We start from the raw sequence: 15,180 nt of genomic DNA, 5'->3' as shown, positions 1-15,180 counted from the left end.
CACAAAGTACGGCAGAATGAGGACACAACTATTGGTACCAAGGATCGCTATCTTCTATACATATGCAAAATTGCTCGCGCAACACGCAGCAGGTGATTCTAAACAATCTATCTTACAACCAACCACCAGCGTGAAGCAGCTACGCTTCAGGCACAACAGCCTTGCAACGATGGCACAGCTCTTCCGGAGTCGGCGCCACATAGCGCCAACATCTCGGGCACTTCTCCCCGTGCGCTGGGCGCACAGTCGCTTTTGCCTCGCTGCCCTCGTCCGCACCAACGTCGAACTTCTCACTCGATGCCCATTTGACGGCATGAGACGGCAGCTCCTTCGGTGGGCTAGGTTCCTCGTCGCCCACAACCACCTCGACGCCCGACACGACAAAGATCTCCGCCAACTGTTCCTCCATCTCCGGAGCCAGGAACAGCGCCTTGACTTGGTTCGGTGTGTCGACGGGCAGGCGGAATACAACTTCGCACTCGAGACCTGAACCGATGAGTTTCTGCTCGCGCGATGCTTCCTGTGCCGACTTGACGGCGCTGTGGGCGGCTGTTAGGCAGGCCACGACCGAGTCCATGCGTTCGGCGGCCGTGTTGTTGGCGTATGTTTCGGTCAGGAAGGGCGTCCAGGTCCGGCGACCAGGCTTCTCGACGCCATTCTTGATCTGGTCAGGCGTGAAGCTCCAAACCTCTTCGACTAGTAGTGGGGTCACTGGCGCAAGCATGTCAAGTAGCTCGTTGAAGATCTTGTGCAAAACTTGCTGCGCAGAATACCTGTCAGCAGGAGTACCGGCGTAGAGACGGTCCTTCAGCGTCTCGAAGTAGAAAGCGGATAACGATTGCGTCGTGTACTTGCTCAGCGCTCCAACGCCCCGGGAGAATTCGTATGAGCCGTAAGCAGCATGGACAGCGTGCGCAGTCCGGCTCAGTTGGTGCAAGGCGATAGTGTCAATGAGTGCGTGATCATTTGTCTTGATCGATTCCGATACAGGAGCAGAAGGGTCAAAATCTGCAAGGACTCCCAAGAGCCACTTGAAAGTTACCCGGTATTTGTGCAGGCCCTGATTGACAGCGAGCAGGATCGGTTGCCCAATAACAACGTCTTTGGTGTAATCACTACTGGCAACCCATAGACGGAGCGCATCTGGACCCATAGCATCGTATGTAGGATTGCCGTCGGTGTTTGCGCTAGCGCCTTCTTTCTTCTGCTTCTTCTTGAGCTTCAGAGGTGGCAGAAGCGAGCCATCCATGATCTGTTCAGGAGATACGGTATTGCCGAGAGATTTGCTCATTTTGCGGCCGTCTTGATCAAGTGTGAAACCATGCGTAATCAGAGCCTTGAACGGTGCTGCGAATTTTGTGTCCTGGGAAATGTGTCCCTTGTTTGCTTTGATAGCTTGGTGCGCGATGTAAGTCAAAAGCGAAGATTGAAACCAACCCCGATGTTGGTCGGTTCCTTCGAGATAAACATCCGCAACAGGTCTACCCGGCTTAGCATCCAGCAGAGTCCATGAGGTTCCACTGTCAAACCACACATCCATGGTATCCCTTCCTCGAATGAAAGAGCCCTCCAAGCCAGCAGGGACCCATGCCGGGTCGTCTTCAGGGTCGGTCCACCAAGCGTCGATGCCGCGTTGCTCAATAACGCCCATAATGTGCTCAATGCTTCCCACTGTCATATGGGCCTCGCCGTTATCCTTGTTGTACAAAGCGGGTATAGGCACGCCCCATGCACGCTGGCGCGAAACACACCACTGGCTACGGCCGCGAATGAAGCTTTCCAGTCGAGCTTTAGCAGACTGTGGCCAAAACTTCACAGCTTCCAGCGAGTCAAGAGCGCCAGTTTTGATCTCTTCGACATCGGCAAACCATTGTTCTGTGGCTCGGACAATGACGGGCTTCTTAGTCCGCCAGTCGATTGGATATTTGTGGGTTATGTCTTGCACAGCGATAAGAGGATCCCGAGGCATGTTCTTCAGTAGATCGAGGATGGCTTTCGACCCCTCGCCCTGGACGGGTAGGCCGGCAATACGGTAAGCTTGACCGGGTAGCGCTTCTTGAGTAAAGCATCCCTTGTCATCGACAGGAGCAAATGCAGGAATACCAAGACTTCTACAAACGTTATAGTCATCCATACCGTGACCAGCAGCCATGTGGACAAGACCGGAACCAGAAGCAGCTGAAACGAAATCGGCATGCACAATCTGCTGCGGAGTTACCTGTTCAGGATCGAGCGGATTCGTATACTCAATCTGACCAGCCAGTTCAGCTCCGGAGATACTATCAACCAGGACCTGAAATTCCGTTTTCAGAATGTTTTGGAGAGCTTCAATACGAGACTTTGCAACGAGAAACTGACTGGGGCGATTGCCAGTTGCCGTGGGACGTGACATCTTTACAACAGAATATTCCAGGGTCGAATGTACACCAATGACGTTGTTAGCCGGCAGAGTCCAAGGAGTCGTGGTCCAAATCAGAGCTCCAAAATTGCCCATGTCAACACGGCCAGCCAAGGACTCAGGAACCTTGACGATCGGAAAACTGACGTAGGCGGTCTGAGAACGATGATTATCGTCGTATTCGAGTTCTGCCTCTGCAAGAGCGGTGCCTGAAGATGGAGACCAATATACGGGTTTGTACTGACGATAGATGAGTCCTGCGCGCCATCAGTATCCAGTCCTGAGCGTGCAGCAAACAAGGCCGCCGGACCTCACCCACCCTTCTCGACCATCGCCTTGAAGATACCCAACTGTCTCATTTCAAAGCCTTTTTCCATTGTCCGGTAAGCATTGTTCCAGTCGCCCATGATGGCCCACTTGCGGAACCCTTCCATTTGTTGCTCAACTGTCTTCTCGGCAAGGTGGCGGGCGGCGGCGCGCACGCCCACCGGGCCCAAACGTTCGCGCTTCGCATCTGTCAGCGACTGGAGCGCCTTGAGCTCAATGGGCAAGCCATGGCAATCCCAGCCAGGAATGTAGTCGACTTTCTTGCCCTGGCCGACATGGAAGCGGCAGATGAGATCCTTTAAAATCTTATTCAGAGCATGACCAATGTGCAGGTTGCCATTGGCGTATGGCGGGCCGTCGTGGAGGACAAAGGTCGATTTGGTCTGGCGCTCTGGCGACTGCTGCCATGCGTAGAGATCGTCGGTGACCTGGCGCAGGTAGTCGGTCGAAGGTGCCGGGCGAGGGGGAAAGGCAGACTTGGGCAGCTTAAGGGAGCTGGACCATGATTTTGGCGCAGGATTGGTAGCGCTCCGCAGAATTTGGGTTGGAGCTACCATGCTGCCATTGTCCGAGAGAAAAGTTGTCGTCGACGCGTGCAGAGGTAGTCGCGACGGGGACGCCGGGAACATTTCGGTCCCGCTAGGTAACCCGCACCCCAGGACCCTTGCACCCAGCCTGACACCCAGCCTGACACCAACACCACCAGGTCATCTCAGCAATTGATTGATTTCATACATAGCATGAAGCTCCACTAGTCAGGGCGAAATTTAAGAGGCTTCATACCTACCTAGCCACATTCGAGGACAAACATTGGGTCTGGCTTGGCCACTGGTAGGTTCCCAGATACGGAGAACAGATCAGTCGTAGGTGTCGAGACTGATGATTATCATGACTGATTGTCTAGTTATGCACAACAGATATCAAACCATACAACCAATCGCCTCATTTGTGATTGTTACGCTAGCTCCATCGCCATAGGTTCTGAGTCTATAAAAATCCGCTTTTCCATCGGTTTAGTACCCAGCGGGTGGGTAATATCCATCTGGAATTTCCAGCTCTGTGCTGTAGTAGCTGTAAGGATCACAATCCTTCCATGCTTCAACAATGGCAGGAAGAACCTTCCTTCCAGCATGTTCCGCTTCCACGTCCGGGGCGGTATATGGCTTGATTGACTTGCTATTGAATGGTCCAGCATAAGAGTAGTTGAAGTACCGCTGGTCGAGCGAAGGAGTCGCACTCCATTCACGGAGTTTGTCGCCTGTCTGCGAGGCAACAAAAGAAAACACATTTGCGCCCACATCCCAGCGACCCAAGGTGTCCAGGCCCCAGTTAGCCTCGACGGTGGACAATTCGGAGTAATGGTCATAAAAATTGGAGTCGGTTGTGCCTACAAGATCCTTCGGCACGGCATCGCCGAGAATGATCGCCAATACTCTGTTCTGGGTCGTGTAGGTCTCGTTTTCATCGAAAGTGATCAGGACGAGTGTATTCTGCATGAACTTTTCATTTTCCAAGAGCGGCTCAACAAATCTGCGCGTCCACTCTCCGGCAGTGGTGACGGAGGTATCATGCCCATCAGAAGCTGGCGCTTGTCAGTTGTTTGATTCAACGACTGTGTGTTTTTCACATACTCATATTGGGAGTGATGAACATCCATTGCGGGAGCGTGTTTGACTCCAAGTCCTGATAGAACAAGGTTGTATTTTTGATCACGGCTAAACGATCTGGGTTGTTGGCGACAGAATCATAGCTGACTGAAACCAGGTTAGTGATAAGATGCTGCATTAAGATTGCATACAATACCAGCAGGATTGTGCTTGCGAACATAGTCATTTGCGCCAGTCTCTTGGTTCACATATGCTGAACAACATCAGTATAGGTTTTTTTTAGAGACACGTAAGTATGTTGATACCAAAACCTGTGTATCCACTAAATGGCTACGCACATTATCAGAGCGAGTTCCAAACAATCCTGTTGGGCGCAGACTTACCATATCTTCCTGGTATTCTCCCCAACTAATACCTTTGGCTTCAAGCAGATCAACCAGTGACGAAACATTCGAATCTATGCGCGAAAAATCGTCATGGCTGAATATTGTTTAGCAAGATACCCATTTTTGTTCCAGGAGCAACAGACTTCATGCCAAAGTAGTCACCACCGATGGCTGCAAGGTAATTTGGCTGGCTGGGATGCGTTACAGCATGGTAGTTGTCGAGAGTGATTCCCTTGGATGCAAGGTATGCGAGGTTGGCTGGTTCCAGCGTGTTAGGTGTATTTTGACCAAGCTCGGAAGTTAGTACTCACGATCGCCTATGGCCTTGTCATAATCCGTATTTTCGAGCCAGATGATGGCAATCCGGTCGAAGGCTTTCCCTTGGACGACAGTGTTTTTCGACTTGTGTGGCAAAGCGTCAACAGCAGAGAAAGCGACAAGGCCCAAGAGGCCAGCGACACACAAGATTGGCCGCATGGTGAACTATGGATCAAAACTGACGAGGGCGAGGGTTTCGCTTTTTCTACTGCCGGCGGGTTTGGCCGCGAGCTGCAGGTGGACGATGTGGCTATGCCCATGTGCGCGCTGGAATGGGCGTGATTGGCGTCTGCGTTCTGCACCTGCCCCGCACCTGGCAACGCGCTCTCTCCCGGAGTTGGACTCCATACACACCTTTCAGCTCGCTCCCTTTTGCCTCGTGCCATCGCCCTCTCTCCTCTCGGCTCCGATCATGTCATCGCCGGCGCCAACTCGTTACCACGCTCTTCCCCAGCAAGAGATTCACCAGCGGCATCTGGCATCTCCTACACACAGGCATGTGACGTACAACAACTATCAGCGCTGGTTCAATTTTTCTCTCCTGGTCCTTTTTCTCGAGTTCGGTCTTTTAATTGTAGTGGTCGCCGTTGCGCTTCTAGCTATCTTCGCTCAAGTCCCCTCACGCAATGTCATTCCAAGCGGAGGACCACTGAAAATCGTGCCTCGGCCTTCTAACTCAAAGTACATTCTTGATCCTAATTGGGATGTCGCTGCCGCTGTCCGTACAAGAGAGTATCACTGGATTATACAAGACGCTGAACGCAACCCTGACGGTGTCTACCGACCGATGATCCTTATCAATGGCGAGTTCCCAGGGCCTCTAATCGAATGCAACCAAGGAGATACTATCACTGTCTACATTGAGAATCAATCCACCAATTCGACTTCCTTCCATTGGCACGGGATCTACCAGAATGGTAGCAATTGGATGGACGGTACCGCCGGTATAACCCAGTGCCCCGTAGCCTCTGGGTCAAGCATGACTTACAACTTCACCATCGACGGACAAGCGGGAACTTACTGGTACCATGCACATATGACCACCCAAGGCTCCGATGGGTTGGCTGGACCCTTCATCATTCATTCCAAGAATGAGCGTGACATGCAGCAGCTACAGTATGCAACTGATCAAGTTATCATGATCCAAGACTATTATCATGATTTAACAAGCGCTTTGCTACCGCATTATCTGGCGCCAGATCGCGAAAACGCCGAACCTGTTCCCGATGGAGGACTCATCAACGGCAAGAATGTTCGCAACTGCGATACTCTCTTAAATCGTCGGTGTGATAACTCCACTTCTTCCCTATCTGTGTTTGAACTTGATGAGAACAAGAAACACCGTCTGCGTATCATCAATACAGGAGCGTTTGCGGAGTTTCAGGTCCAGATCGACGAGCATGAATTTGCCGTGACAGAAGCCGATGGCACTGATCTATGGCCAACGTACCATCACCGTCTTAACATTAGCCCCGGTCAGCGATATAGCATAGTTCTGACTACGAACGTCAGCTCTGCCGGGTTTTTCTGGATGCGAGCGAAAATGGTGACTGCTTGTTTCGCTGAGGAGAACCTCAGTCTGGCTTCTGAGGTTCGAGCAATTGTGGCATACAAGCCCGCCAAAGACAGTAACAGGACGCACCGTCCATCCAGCATTGAATGGGGTGATCCCACGGATATGCAGTGTCTCGATATGAACGCCACCGAACTTCGGCCAGTAGTTTCTTTACGCGCTCCGTCAGCTGCAGACACACTCATTCATTTGCGCTCCAACTTTGAGATTGGCTCGTGGCGGCTCAGCCGTGGCTATTTCAATAGCTCTTCTTGGAGGCCTAATTTTTCGTCTCCTTCGTTATACCGCCTGGTATCTGGTCACCAAAGTAAAAATTCCAGTTTCATCAATTCTATGTCCGTACCGTATGGTATAAACTCCGAAGGTTTTGATACCACTGTCGAACTTGTCTATCAAACCACCGGAATTCGAACGGTCGACATCCTTGTCTCAAACTTCGACGACGGCAGTCACCCATTACATATGCACGGATATAAATTCTTTGTTCTTTCTTCTGGCCATGGTTATCCTCCAGTAGACTTGATGCAAAATTTGGACTTGTCAAATCCACTTCGCAGAGACACAGCTAGTGTTGAGGCTTTTGGCTGGATCTTACTGAGGTTTGTGGCAGATAACCCAGGGATCTGGGCATTTCACTGCCACTTTACCTGGCACACTGAAGCGGGCATGTTGATGCAATTTGCGACAAGAGCCGACGAAATGGCAACTTTTAATGTACCCGACGAGCATCACAATATGTGTGAGGCCAAAGGGTTGAACAAGGGAGCTGCCCCAGACGACAGTACATGGTTCGGAGATTTTGGAAACTTCCATCAAGGCGATAAATCCAAATAAGGGATATAGTGGCTTTGAGACAATCACTACGAAGCTGCTTTGTATACCTGCAAGCCAGTTTAGAACTCACGACCCATCCATGATAAAATCGTAGGGAATAAGAACACTTAATTATGATATGTACATTATAATGCCATCTCCTTCGTTGCTGTTCTTACATCCATCGAGTTATACTTGATTGGAGACGTAGGTATGACTTTATTGTATGACCACTGGTTTATCGGAATTAAAAGCTTACAAACAGAGCGTCCAAGTCACTTCGGTATTTTGATGGAAGTTTTCTGAAAATAAAATTTTAATTTCAGTGATTGTTTAAATACAACAGTTAACTTATTTTCTGCTAATTGCCTTGATGAAAATACCCTGAAGGATGTGCCCGGACTTTCGTACTCATCTTCTCAGGTAGTGTATATAAACCTTTCTTGTTCGAAATCAGTCCGATCAAGAAGGCTCCCGGTACCATCCACATCTACCTGAACGACTAAGCTGGACCGTCGCTTGTTCTGAACCACACATATAGCCCAATAGGCACAAATTAGCCCAATACAGATGCAGTAACAGATTATCATCGCCACAACCCCTCCTGTGTAAGCGGGTGCCTGGTTTGAACGGAACGTCTGTGGCCCAATTAGGCTGCCCACCGCATAACCTATGTAAAGGATCGCAAAGACAACTATCTTCTTGGTACTACCGGCCGTATTTGCTTGAGCTAAGCCTATTGCTGAGATATAGGGACCAAAGTATGTGTACAACTAAGTCAAGTAAGTTCAGTGTTCATTGTAACATATTATTTGGGTCAGTGTTTCTCACCAGGTAGACCCCAACCATTTGACCTCCGATGTTATTTCGTGGCAGTGTATAGACGATGACAGTACCTATAATCGGAATGATACACGCTATGATAGTGGCTAAACACCGACAATTTGCCAGCTTTGCCCCGGCATACGAAAATAAGATTGCTGAAAGTGTGCTCATCACGCCGGTAGGCATGCTCAACAGTGATGCTTCGACAGGCGAGAATCCGAAATTTGCAATGAGTATGCTGTTGTAGGTGAGCAAGCCACCATTTGGAATATTTATAGCAATATTAAAGATGAAGATCAACCCTTGGTAGAGTCAGTGATAGCATTGGGTATCGACTTTCTTCGAGCCACTTACAAGTTTTCGGGTCAACGATTGCTTCCAGAAACTGGGCCCACTTCCACTCCTTATTTTCGATGCCAGTACTGTTCTCTGCAACTCTGTGAATCAAGTGGTATTTTTCTTCTTTACTAAGGAATATTGCTTCCATCGGCGTTGCTGGCAGAAAGATCAAAATCACCAAGGACCAAGCAAACGTTATGGAGCCTAGTATAGCACCGAAGCAAGTCAGCTAGGTAAACTGTATAGAGACGGTTTGTCATGCTTGCCTATGATTAAAAACAAATACTTCCATATTGGTAAAGGGGCTTTGATATGCCCAATAGTCCAGGAGAGGAACCCATTTACGACAGAGCTTGCAGCAGCAAAGACGAGTGCATTTCTTGGAGGTTGTTCGTTCTTCTTATAAAATGCTGCAATTATTAGAGATATTCCTGGGACGATTATGGCTTCGAAGCATCCTGATAATAGTTAACCCTACTTTCCTCTAATGCAAGACCGCTTTGATCCACAATTAATATATTTAAGGCGTATACATACCCATAAAGAACCTAACCGCCATCAACCCACTCCATCCCTTGCAAGCTGGCATAAGTAGAGCCATTGCCGACCAGCCAATGCTACAGCAACACAAGTATTTTGCGGACGGTAGCCGTTGGATTAAGTAAGTTGAGGGAAACATTCCAGCGAGCGCCTATCAACTTTAATAATATGTCTAACTCTTAAGTCTTGTTTAGCTCCACTTACACCAAGTGACAAAATCGAACCTAACCAGGAGTATTGCTGCCTGACAAGGTGCATGTCCGTCTGAAATCCGTATATGGCCGCTGTGCTAAGAGAAACTTTATCAACGGCTCCAAATGTAGCAGTCAAAAAAAGCTAGCAACGTCAGCCTCAATATGTTATGTGCCTTAGTACAGCCCTTCCATCCGACGTTACATCTAGTGGGTACCCTATAGTGCAGTGCTGTCTTAAGGCTACAACGATTCAGAAGGATGGTAAAATTATATAATAAAATCAATTTGTTTACCATTGGGATCATGATCCAATCAACTTTTCTCAAAAGCTTCTTCTCGGCTTCCGGTGTCAAAGGCGGATACTCATTTTTGTCTGCTAAGAATTGCGAAGCTGTATCGAGCTTCCTAACATCGCCGATATCTTTGTCCAAGTTTTCATGTTCGATGTCCCTAGTATGGCTTTTCAATTCGACGGGTGCCATAGCAGACATTGTAAGCGGAAAAAAGTGCTAGAATCTCGATAACGTATATGCTTGCTGAGTGACTGGCTACAAGATATAATAAAACCCTGGTAGCAGCCAAGAGTCCCTCTCGATATCTTGTCCAAGAAGCCCGGCATGACTAGTACCTCAATGCGGATAAACGGAGCCGTTGTAACAGCCTCGTGCAACTGTCGATCGACGTTGTTGTGTGAATAAGAGGATGCTCGATCCAACCACGCTAGCCCAATATGGATAAACTAAGAGAAGCGGGGTTTCCGGCAGGGCCTTTCTAACTTTCGGCCTGCGCGAACATCTACCTCGCAAGGACCTTCCAGCATCGCGCTGAACAGCATACGTTGAAGCTTGCATACACTCCCTACATGACCATCTGAACCAATTCGCTCCCGTGGAGATTTTTGAATCAGAGAACTGTTATCAGGTTTGGACCCGTACACGCTTTGCAAGGGGTCGTCTTGTTATCTGCCATCGCCGGCTTTCTACTGATACGCATGAGTTCTTTGGAATGCCATAGGTAAGATTGCCTGTAGTTATACTTATTGACTGTAACGGAGTCGTATGACAATGTCTCGACCCCGCCTATCAGGCGGCTTTCTATTGGAGGTTGAATAATGCAAAGCATCAGCCTGTGGTCTTCTGCGCATCGACCTTCCATTTGATATCCCACTTTATCCTTCAGTTGCAGATGAGATGCGTACAGTCATCTCGATAATTTGTAGCCGTCTTTTCCTTGTTCCCTCCATGTTATCACTGGCAGCCCAAGCTAGATATATTTAAGCAGCAAACCTATACCTAAAGAAATTTCTATTCATCCATCCTTTTGTTCTGTTATCTTTTATACTGGCGCACATTATGGCATCCGGCCTACTTTCGCATGCCGATCGACGGCCCGTCAAGATTGCTATCGGTAAGAGACCTTAACAATGAGCTGAAACTCCCATATTTATCGTTACCAGATAGGGGAGGCACGTTTACCGACATATGGGCAAGACAAGACGGCAAACCCGACATCATTCTGAAGTTACTCTCTGTGGACCCCTCTAACTATGATGACGCTCCGACCGAAGGTATCAGGCGCGTCCTTTCCATCATCCGCGGGAAGAATATACCCCGCGGTGTGCCGCTTCCGAAAGAAGACCTGGAGTTCGTCCGGATGGGTACAACCGTGGCCACCAATGCGCTGTTGGAAAGAAAAGGTGCTCGCCATGCGCTGCTGGTGACCAAAGGTTTCCGTGACCTTTTGAAGATAGGATACCAGTCCCGTCCACAGCTATTCGACTTGAACATCTCGAAACCTGAAGTTTTATACTCTGAGGTACGTGAGGTCGATGAAAGAGTTACTGTTGAAGGGTTCGATGAAGACATCTTTGGATCCATGAAGCCCACAACCGAAGTACCCGGAGAAATTATCCAAGGATCCAGTGGCAACATGATACGGATCTTGAGGCCTTTGCAGGAAGATTCGGTACGGTCGATGCTAAAACATCTCCGTAGCCAAGACATCGATACCATCGCTGTTTGCTTTGCTCACTCGTATATCTACCCCGATCACGAGGCACGTGTAGGCGAGCTTGCGTTAGAAGAAGGCTTTACACACGTATCTCTTTCTTCTGCCGTCGCTGCAAATATGATCAAGATGGTTCCACGTGGGAGTTCTTCGTCTGCAGATGCCTACCTTACTCCAGAAATCAAGAAGTATCTGGCAGGTTTTATCAGTGGCTTCGAAGGTGGACATCTAGATGATGCCAGGATGGACTTCATGCAATCCGATGGTGGACTTGTGAACCACAAGAGTTTCAGCGGGCTGAAAGGAATCTTTTCAGGGCCAGCTGGTGGTGTCGTTGGGTTCTCTCGTACTTCCTACAATCCAGCTACCGAAACGCCCATCGTTGGTTTTGACATGGGAGGCACTTCCACCGATGTCTCCCGTTACGGTGGCACTTTCGAACACGTCTTCGAAACAACGACTGCCGGCATAACTATTCAGAGTCCGCAGCTGGATATCAACACAGTGGCAGCAGGAGGTGGATCCATCCTTGCTTGGCGCAATGGACTCCTCACCGTCGGTCCTGAAAGCGCTTCTTCACATCCAGGTCCAGCTTGTTACCGGAAAAATGGTCCTCTAGCTGTCACTGACGCAAATCTGTTCCTAGGGCGTCTGGTGCCCGATTTTTTCCCTAAGTTCTTCGGTTCAAGAGAGAACGAGGCATTGGATACAGAGGTTGTGAAACGAAAGTTTGCCGAACTTACTGCAACAATCAATGTTGACACAAAAAGAACCATGACTCCGGAAGACGTGGCTTATGGATTCCTCGATGTGGCAAATGAAGCCATGTGTAGACCCATCCGAGCATTGACAGAAGCCAAAGGTTATGAGATAGGTATGGCATGCCCAGCTTCACAAAGTTTCTATGGACATTAGCAAATTATGCCACTCCAATATCCTTTAGACACCATCCCTTATTGCTAACATTGTTCAGGAAAACATCAGTTGGCAGTCTTTGGCGGTGCAGGCGGCCAACATGCTTGTGAAATTGCGTCAAAACTCGGTATCTCGACAGTAACAATTCATAGGTATTCTAGCATTTTGTCAGCCTATGGTGAGTCGCTGACCCATATAGCCCACCGAATTACTCAGTCCAAATTCTCGGTACCTGAAGAAGCTGAAGCTTATTTGTTCTAGGAATGGCTCTCGCTGATGTTGTCCAAGAGGCTCAAGAACCAGTCAATGTTGTTTATGCTAATCAAGCCATTCTCGACCTTGACACAAAGCTCGAAACCCTTCGATCTACTGTACAGCAAAATCTTTGGGAGCAAGGTGTTAAGACAGAGGACATGAGCTATGAGTACTACCTTAACATGCGGTACCGAGGAACTGAAACTGCCATGATGATCTTGCAGCCAGTAAATGGCAATTTCAAAGAGGCATTCCTGGAGCAGCATCTTCGGGAGTTCAATTTTGTGTTCCCTGAAGCAAGGGACGTACTTGTTGATGATGTCCGTGTCCGCGGCATTGGAAGAAGCGGTTCTGTGGAGTCGGATGCAGCGAAACTCTCAAACGAACTCAGAAATATTTCTTTTGAAAATGCGGCATCTAATACGGTAGAGAGGACTGTACGCTTCTAACTACAACCTGCTTATTGTCGTCAGCTAATTGTAGGCACAGATCAAAACGTATTTTCAAAACCACGGTTGTATTTCAACACCAGTGTATTTTTTGGAAAGGTTACTTCCTGGCACGATCGTAGGAGGTCCCGCCATGATACTTGACAATACGCAGAGCATCCTTATCATCCCCGGAGCGGAAGCCAAGATACTCTCCGCCCACGTGGTCATCCATGTACCCCATCTGGTCAAGTCCGACACTTCTTCGACGACTGTTGATCCGATTCAACTCTCAACGTTTAGTCACCGGTTCATGTCAATCGCGGAGCAGATGGGCCGCATATTACAAAAGACTTCCGTATCCCTCAACATCAAGGAGCGCCTTGATTTTTCTTGTGCAATCTTTGGTCCGGACGCAGGGCTCGTAGCCAATGCTCCTCATGTGCCGGTATGTTATCATATTCTCTGTCTGGCAAAAGTTCAGTTAGCCAACCTAAATAGGTCCATCTTGGTTCTATGAGCTACGCTGTTAAGTACCAACACGAGCTTCTGAACGGCAAGATGATTCCAGGCGATGTTCTCGTTTCGAATCATCCAGAAGCTGGTGGTGCTCACCTGCCTGATATAACCGTCATTACACCAGTTTTTGAATCCTCTGGAAAAGACATAGCTTTCTATGTCGCTTCGCGAGGACATCACACCGATATCGGGGGCTTGGGTGGGACTTCCATGCCTCCCAATTCAACCGAACTATGGCAAGAGGGTGCTGCCATCAAGTCTTTTCGTTTGATCCATGGTGGTGGATTCTTTGACGAAGAAGGTATGAAGAAGATTCTATCGGCACCTGGCCGGTATCCCGGATGTATGGGTAGCCGTCGCCTCGATGACAACCTTTCGGATCTCAAAGCGCAGGTGGCGGCCAATAGGAAAGGAATGTTGCTAATCCAGTCACTTATGGAGGAGTACTCACAAGAGGTCGTTCAGTTTTATATGCACGCCATTCAGAAAAATGCTGAGTCGTCCGTGCGGAAATATTTACAAGAAACACGAAAGACAAAAGGACCCCAGTTTTCGGCCATTGACCAAATGGACAACGGTTCGGAAATTGTCCTCAGTATTTCCATTCGGGAGAACGGTTCAGCCACCTTTGACTTCACTGGCACGGCCCCTGAGATGTATTCGAACATGAACGGACCACCCTCAATCACCTACTCGGCCATTATGTACTGTCTCCGTCTCTTGATAGGGACCGATATCCCCATGAACCAAGGTTGTTTGGCGCCGATTGATATCATATTACCCAAGGGTACTTTCCTGAACCCTTCTTCTGGCGCTGCTGTTTGTGCTAGCAATACTCAAACTTCTCAACGTGTCTGCGACGTTATCCTCACAGCATTCCAGGCCGCTGCTCAATCGAACGGGTGTATGAATTGTATCGGATTCTTTGGTGAGGTACCAAATCCATATGGTGGTCCGGAACACTCGTTTGCGTTTGGGGAGACGATATGTGGAGGATCTGGAGCCACAGCAACCGCCTCCGGTGCTGACGCAGTGCATGTTCACATGACAAATACTCGGATTACCGATGTTGAAACACTGGAAAGGCGCTACCCCGTCGTCCTCCGACAATTTTCCATCCGCTCTGGAAGCGGCGGTAGTGGTTTTCATAAAGGAGGTGAAGGTGTCATCAGAGACATTGAATGTCGAGTCCCAATTCGTTTCAGTGTAATCACTGAGCGCAGAGCGGTTGCACCATGTGGCATGGCGGGAGGCTTGGATGCCGCAAAAGGTAAGAATTATTGGGTTCGGAGAGTGAAGAACGAAGTTGGGGGAGACCACCACGAGAGATGGGTGAATATGGGGCCAAAAAACATGGTGTCGATGCAACCAGGTGATAGATGCGTCGTGTACACTCCTGGAGGTGGAGGTTGGGGCAAGGCCTATGGTACCAGTGATAACTGCACGAAAGCTGCGGTACTACCGGCATACCCACGAGCTGCGGGTAGTATAGTTGCCTGGAATACGACACAGGCTCAAGCGAATTAGGGATCACAAAAGCGTTTAGAAGGAAGGGTAGCATGCAAAAACGCGAAAAGATAGGAAATAGTCTTAGACTCTTATGCCCATGAGCGAAGTTCACCGTTTACGGATAGCGAAGTAGTAGACTAATTATAGCCTACTTAATATAGCGGAGGGTATTTACGCGATATACTCTAAATCAGAACCTAATTAGCTAGCTTTCCTAAATTACAACG

At 48.9% G+C, this 15,180-nt stretch overlaps 6 protein-coding genes across 6 annotated transcripts; 2 read left to right on the top strand and 4 right to left on the bottom strand.

The window, feature by feature from the left end:
* Positions 1-139: 139 nt before the first annotated feature.
* Positions 140-3,282, bottom strand: K452DRAFT_229184 (uncharacterized protein; the record flags this gene model as incomplete). The annotated part of the gene is made up of 2 exons (XM_033537018.1): positions 140-2,655; positions 2,718-3,282. The coding sequence occupies 2 exons, from the start codon at positions 3,280-3,282 to the stop codon at positions 140-142; spliced, it is 3,081 nt and encodes a 1,026-aa protein (XP_033396733.1).
* Positions 3,283-3,738: 456 nt separating this feature from the next.
* Positions 3,739-5,195, bottom strand: K452DRAFT_229413 (uncharacterized protein; the record flags this gene model as incomplete). The annotated part of the gene is made up of 7 exons (XM_033537040.1): positions 3,739-4,307; positions 4,357-4,479; positions 4,529-4,585; positions 4,638-4,662; positions 4,716-4,812; positions 4,862-4,976; positions 5,030-5,195. 7 exons carry the CDS (start codon positions 5,193-5,195, stop codon positions 3,739-3,741), a joined length of 1,152 nt encoding a protein of 383 aa, XP_033396732.1.
* Positions 5,196-5,264: 69 nt separating this feature from the next.
* K452DRAFT_288403 (multicopper oxidase) lies at positions 5,265-7,610 on the top strand. The gene has a single exon (XM_033540646.1). The coding sequence runs from the start codon at positions 5,281-5,283 to the stop codon at positions 7,441-7,443; it is 2,163 nt and encodes a 720-aa protein (XP_033396731.1). The 5' UTR covers positions 5,265-5,280; the 3' UTR covers positions 7,444-7,610.
* Positions 7,611-7,789: 179 nt separating this feature from the next.
* K452DRAFT_251900 (uncharacterized protein) lies at positions 7,790-9,828 on the bottom strand. Its single transcript, XM_033538232.1, has 7 exons — positions 9,614-9,828; positions 9,331-9,462; positions 9,124-9,277; positions 8,826-9,044; positions 8,602-8,790; positions 8,254-8,549; positions 7,790-8,195 (listed from the first exon to the last, which is right to left on the bottom strand). The coding sequence occupies exons 1-7, from the start codon at positions 9,809-9,811 to the stop codon at positions 7,842-7,844; spliced, it is 1,542 nt and encodes a 513-aa protein (XP_033396730.1). The 5' UTR covers positions 9,812-9,828; the 3' UTR covers positions 7,790-7,841.
* A 27-nt stretch (positions 9,829-9,855) lies between these two features.
* K452DRAFT_44114 (uncharacterized protein) lies at positions 9,856-10,296 on the bottom strand. The gene has a single exon (XM_033546671.1). It carries the CDS (start codon positions 10,169-10,171, stop codon positions 9,950-9,952), a length of 222 nt encoding a protein of 73 aa, XP_033396729.1. The 5' UTR covers positions 10,172-10,296; the 3' UTR covers positions 9,856-9,949.
* Positions 10,297-10,645: 349 nt separating this feature from the next.
* On the top strand, positions 10,646-15,147 carry K452DRAFT_319288 (uncharacterized protein). Its single transcript, XM_033544227.1, has 6 exons — positions 10,646-10,727; positions 10,777-12,201; positions 12,301-12,420; positions 12,504-12,934; positions 12,987-13,373; positions 13,427-15,147. Exons 1-6 carry the CDS (start codon positions 10,673-10,675, stop codon positions 14,969-14,971), a joined length of 3,963 nt encoding a protein of 1,320 aa, XP_033396728.1. The 5' UTR covers positions 10,646-10,672; the 3' UTR covers positions 14,972-15,147.
* The last annotated feature ends 33 nt before the right edge of the window (positions 15,148-15,180 follow it).

This window comes from Aplosporella prunicola (assembly GCF_010093885.1).
Source record: "Aplosporella prunicola CBS 121167 unplaced genomic scaffold K452scaffold_15, whole genome shotgun sequence".
Classification (NCBI taxonomy): Eukaryota; Fungi; Ascomycota; class Dothideomycetes; order Botryosphaeriales; family Aplosporellaceae; genus Aplosporella; species Aplosporella prunicola.
This window is presented reverse-complemented; position numbering and strand designations above follow the sequence as displayed.

What these genes read in the sequence shown, in the direction of transcription:
- K452DRAFT_288403 (XM_033540646.1), top strand. Translation starts at nt 5,281, where the DNA reads ATGTGGCTATGCCCATGTGCGCGCTGGAATGGGCGTGATTGGCGTCTG.
- K452DRAFT_251900 (XM_033538232.1), bottom strand. Translation starts at nt 9,811, where the DNA reads ATGTCTGCTATGGCACCCGTCGAATTGAAAAGCCATACTAGGGACATC. An exon ending in TGACAAACCGTCTCTATACA is followed by an intron (nt 8,791 to 8,825) that starts GTTTACCTAGCT and finishes GTGCTATACTAG; the next exon opens with GCTCCATAACGTTTGCTTGG. An exon ending in AAATGGTTGGGGTCTACCTG is followed by an intron (nt 8,196 to 8,253) that starts GTGAGAAACACT and finishes TACTTGACTTAG; the next exon opens with TTGTACACATACTTTGGTCC.
- K452DRAFT_44114 (XM_033546671.1), bottom strand. Translation starts at nt 10,171, where the DNA reads ATGCAAGCTTCAACGTATGCTGTTCAGCGCGATGCTGGAAGGTCCTTG.
- K452DRAFT_319288 (XM_033544227.1), top strand. Translation starts at nt 10,673, where the DNA reads ATGGCATCCGGCCTACTTTCGCATGCCGATCGACGGCCCGTCAAGATT. An exon ending in GCCCGTCAAGATTGCTATCG is followed by an intron (nt 10,728 to 10,776) that starts GTAAGAGACCTT and finishes TATCGTTACCAG; the next exon opens with ATAGGGGAGGCACGTTTACC. An exon ending in AGCCAAAGGTTATGAGATAG is followed by an intron (nt 12,202 to 12,300) that starts GTATGGCATGCC and finishes AACATTGTTCAG; the next exon opens with GAAAACATCAGTTGGCAGTC.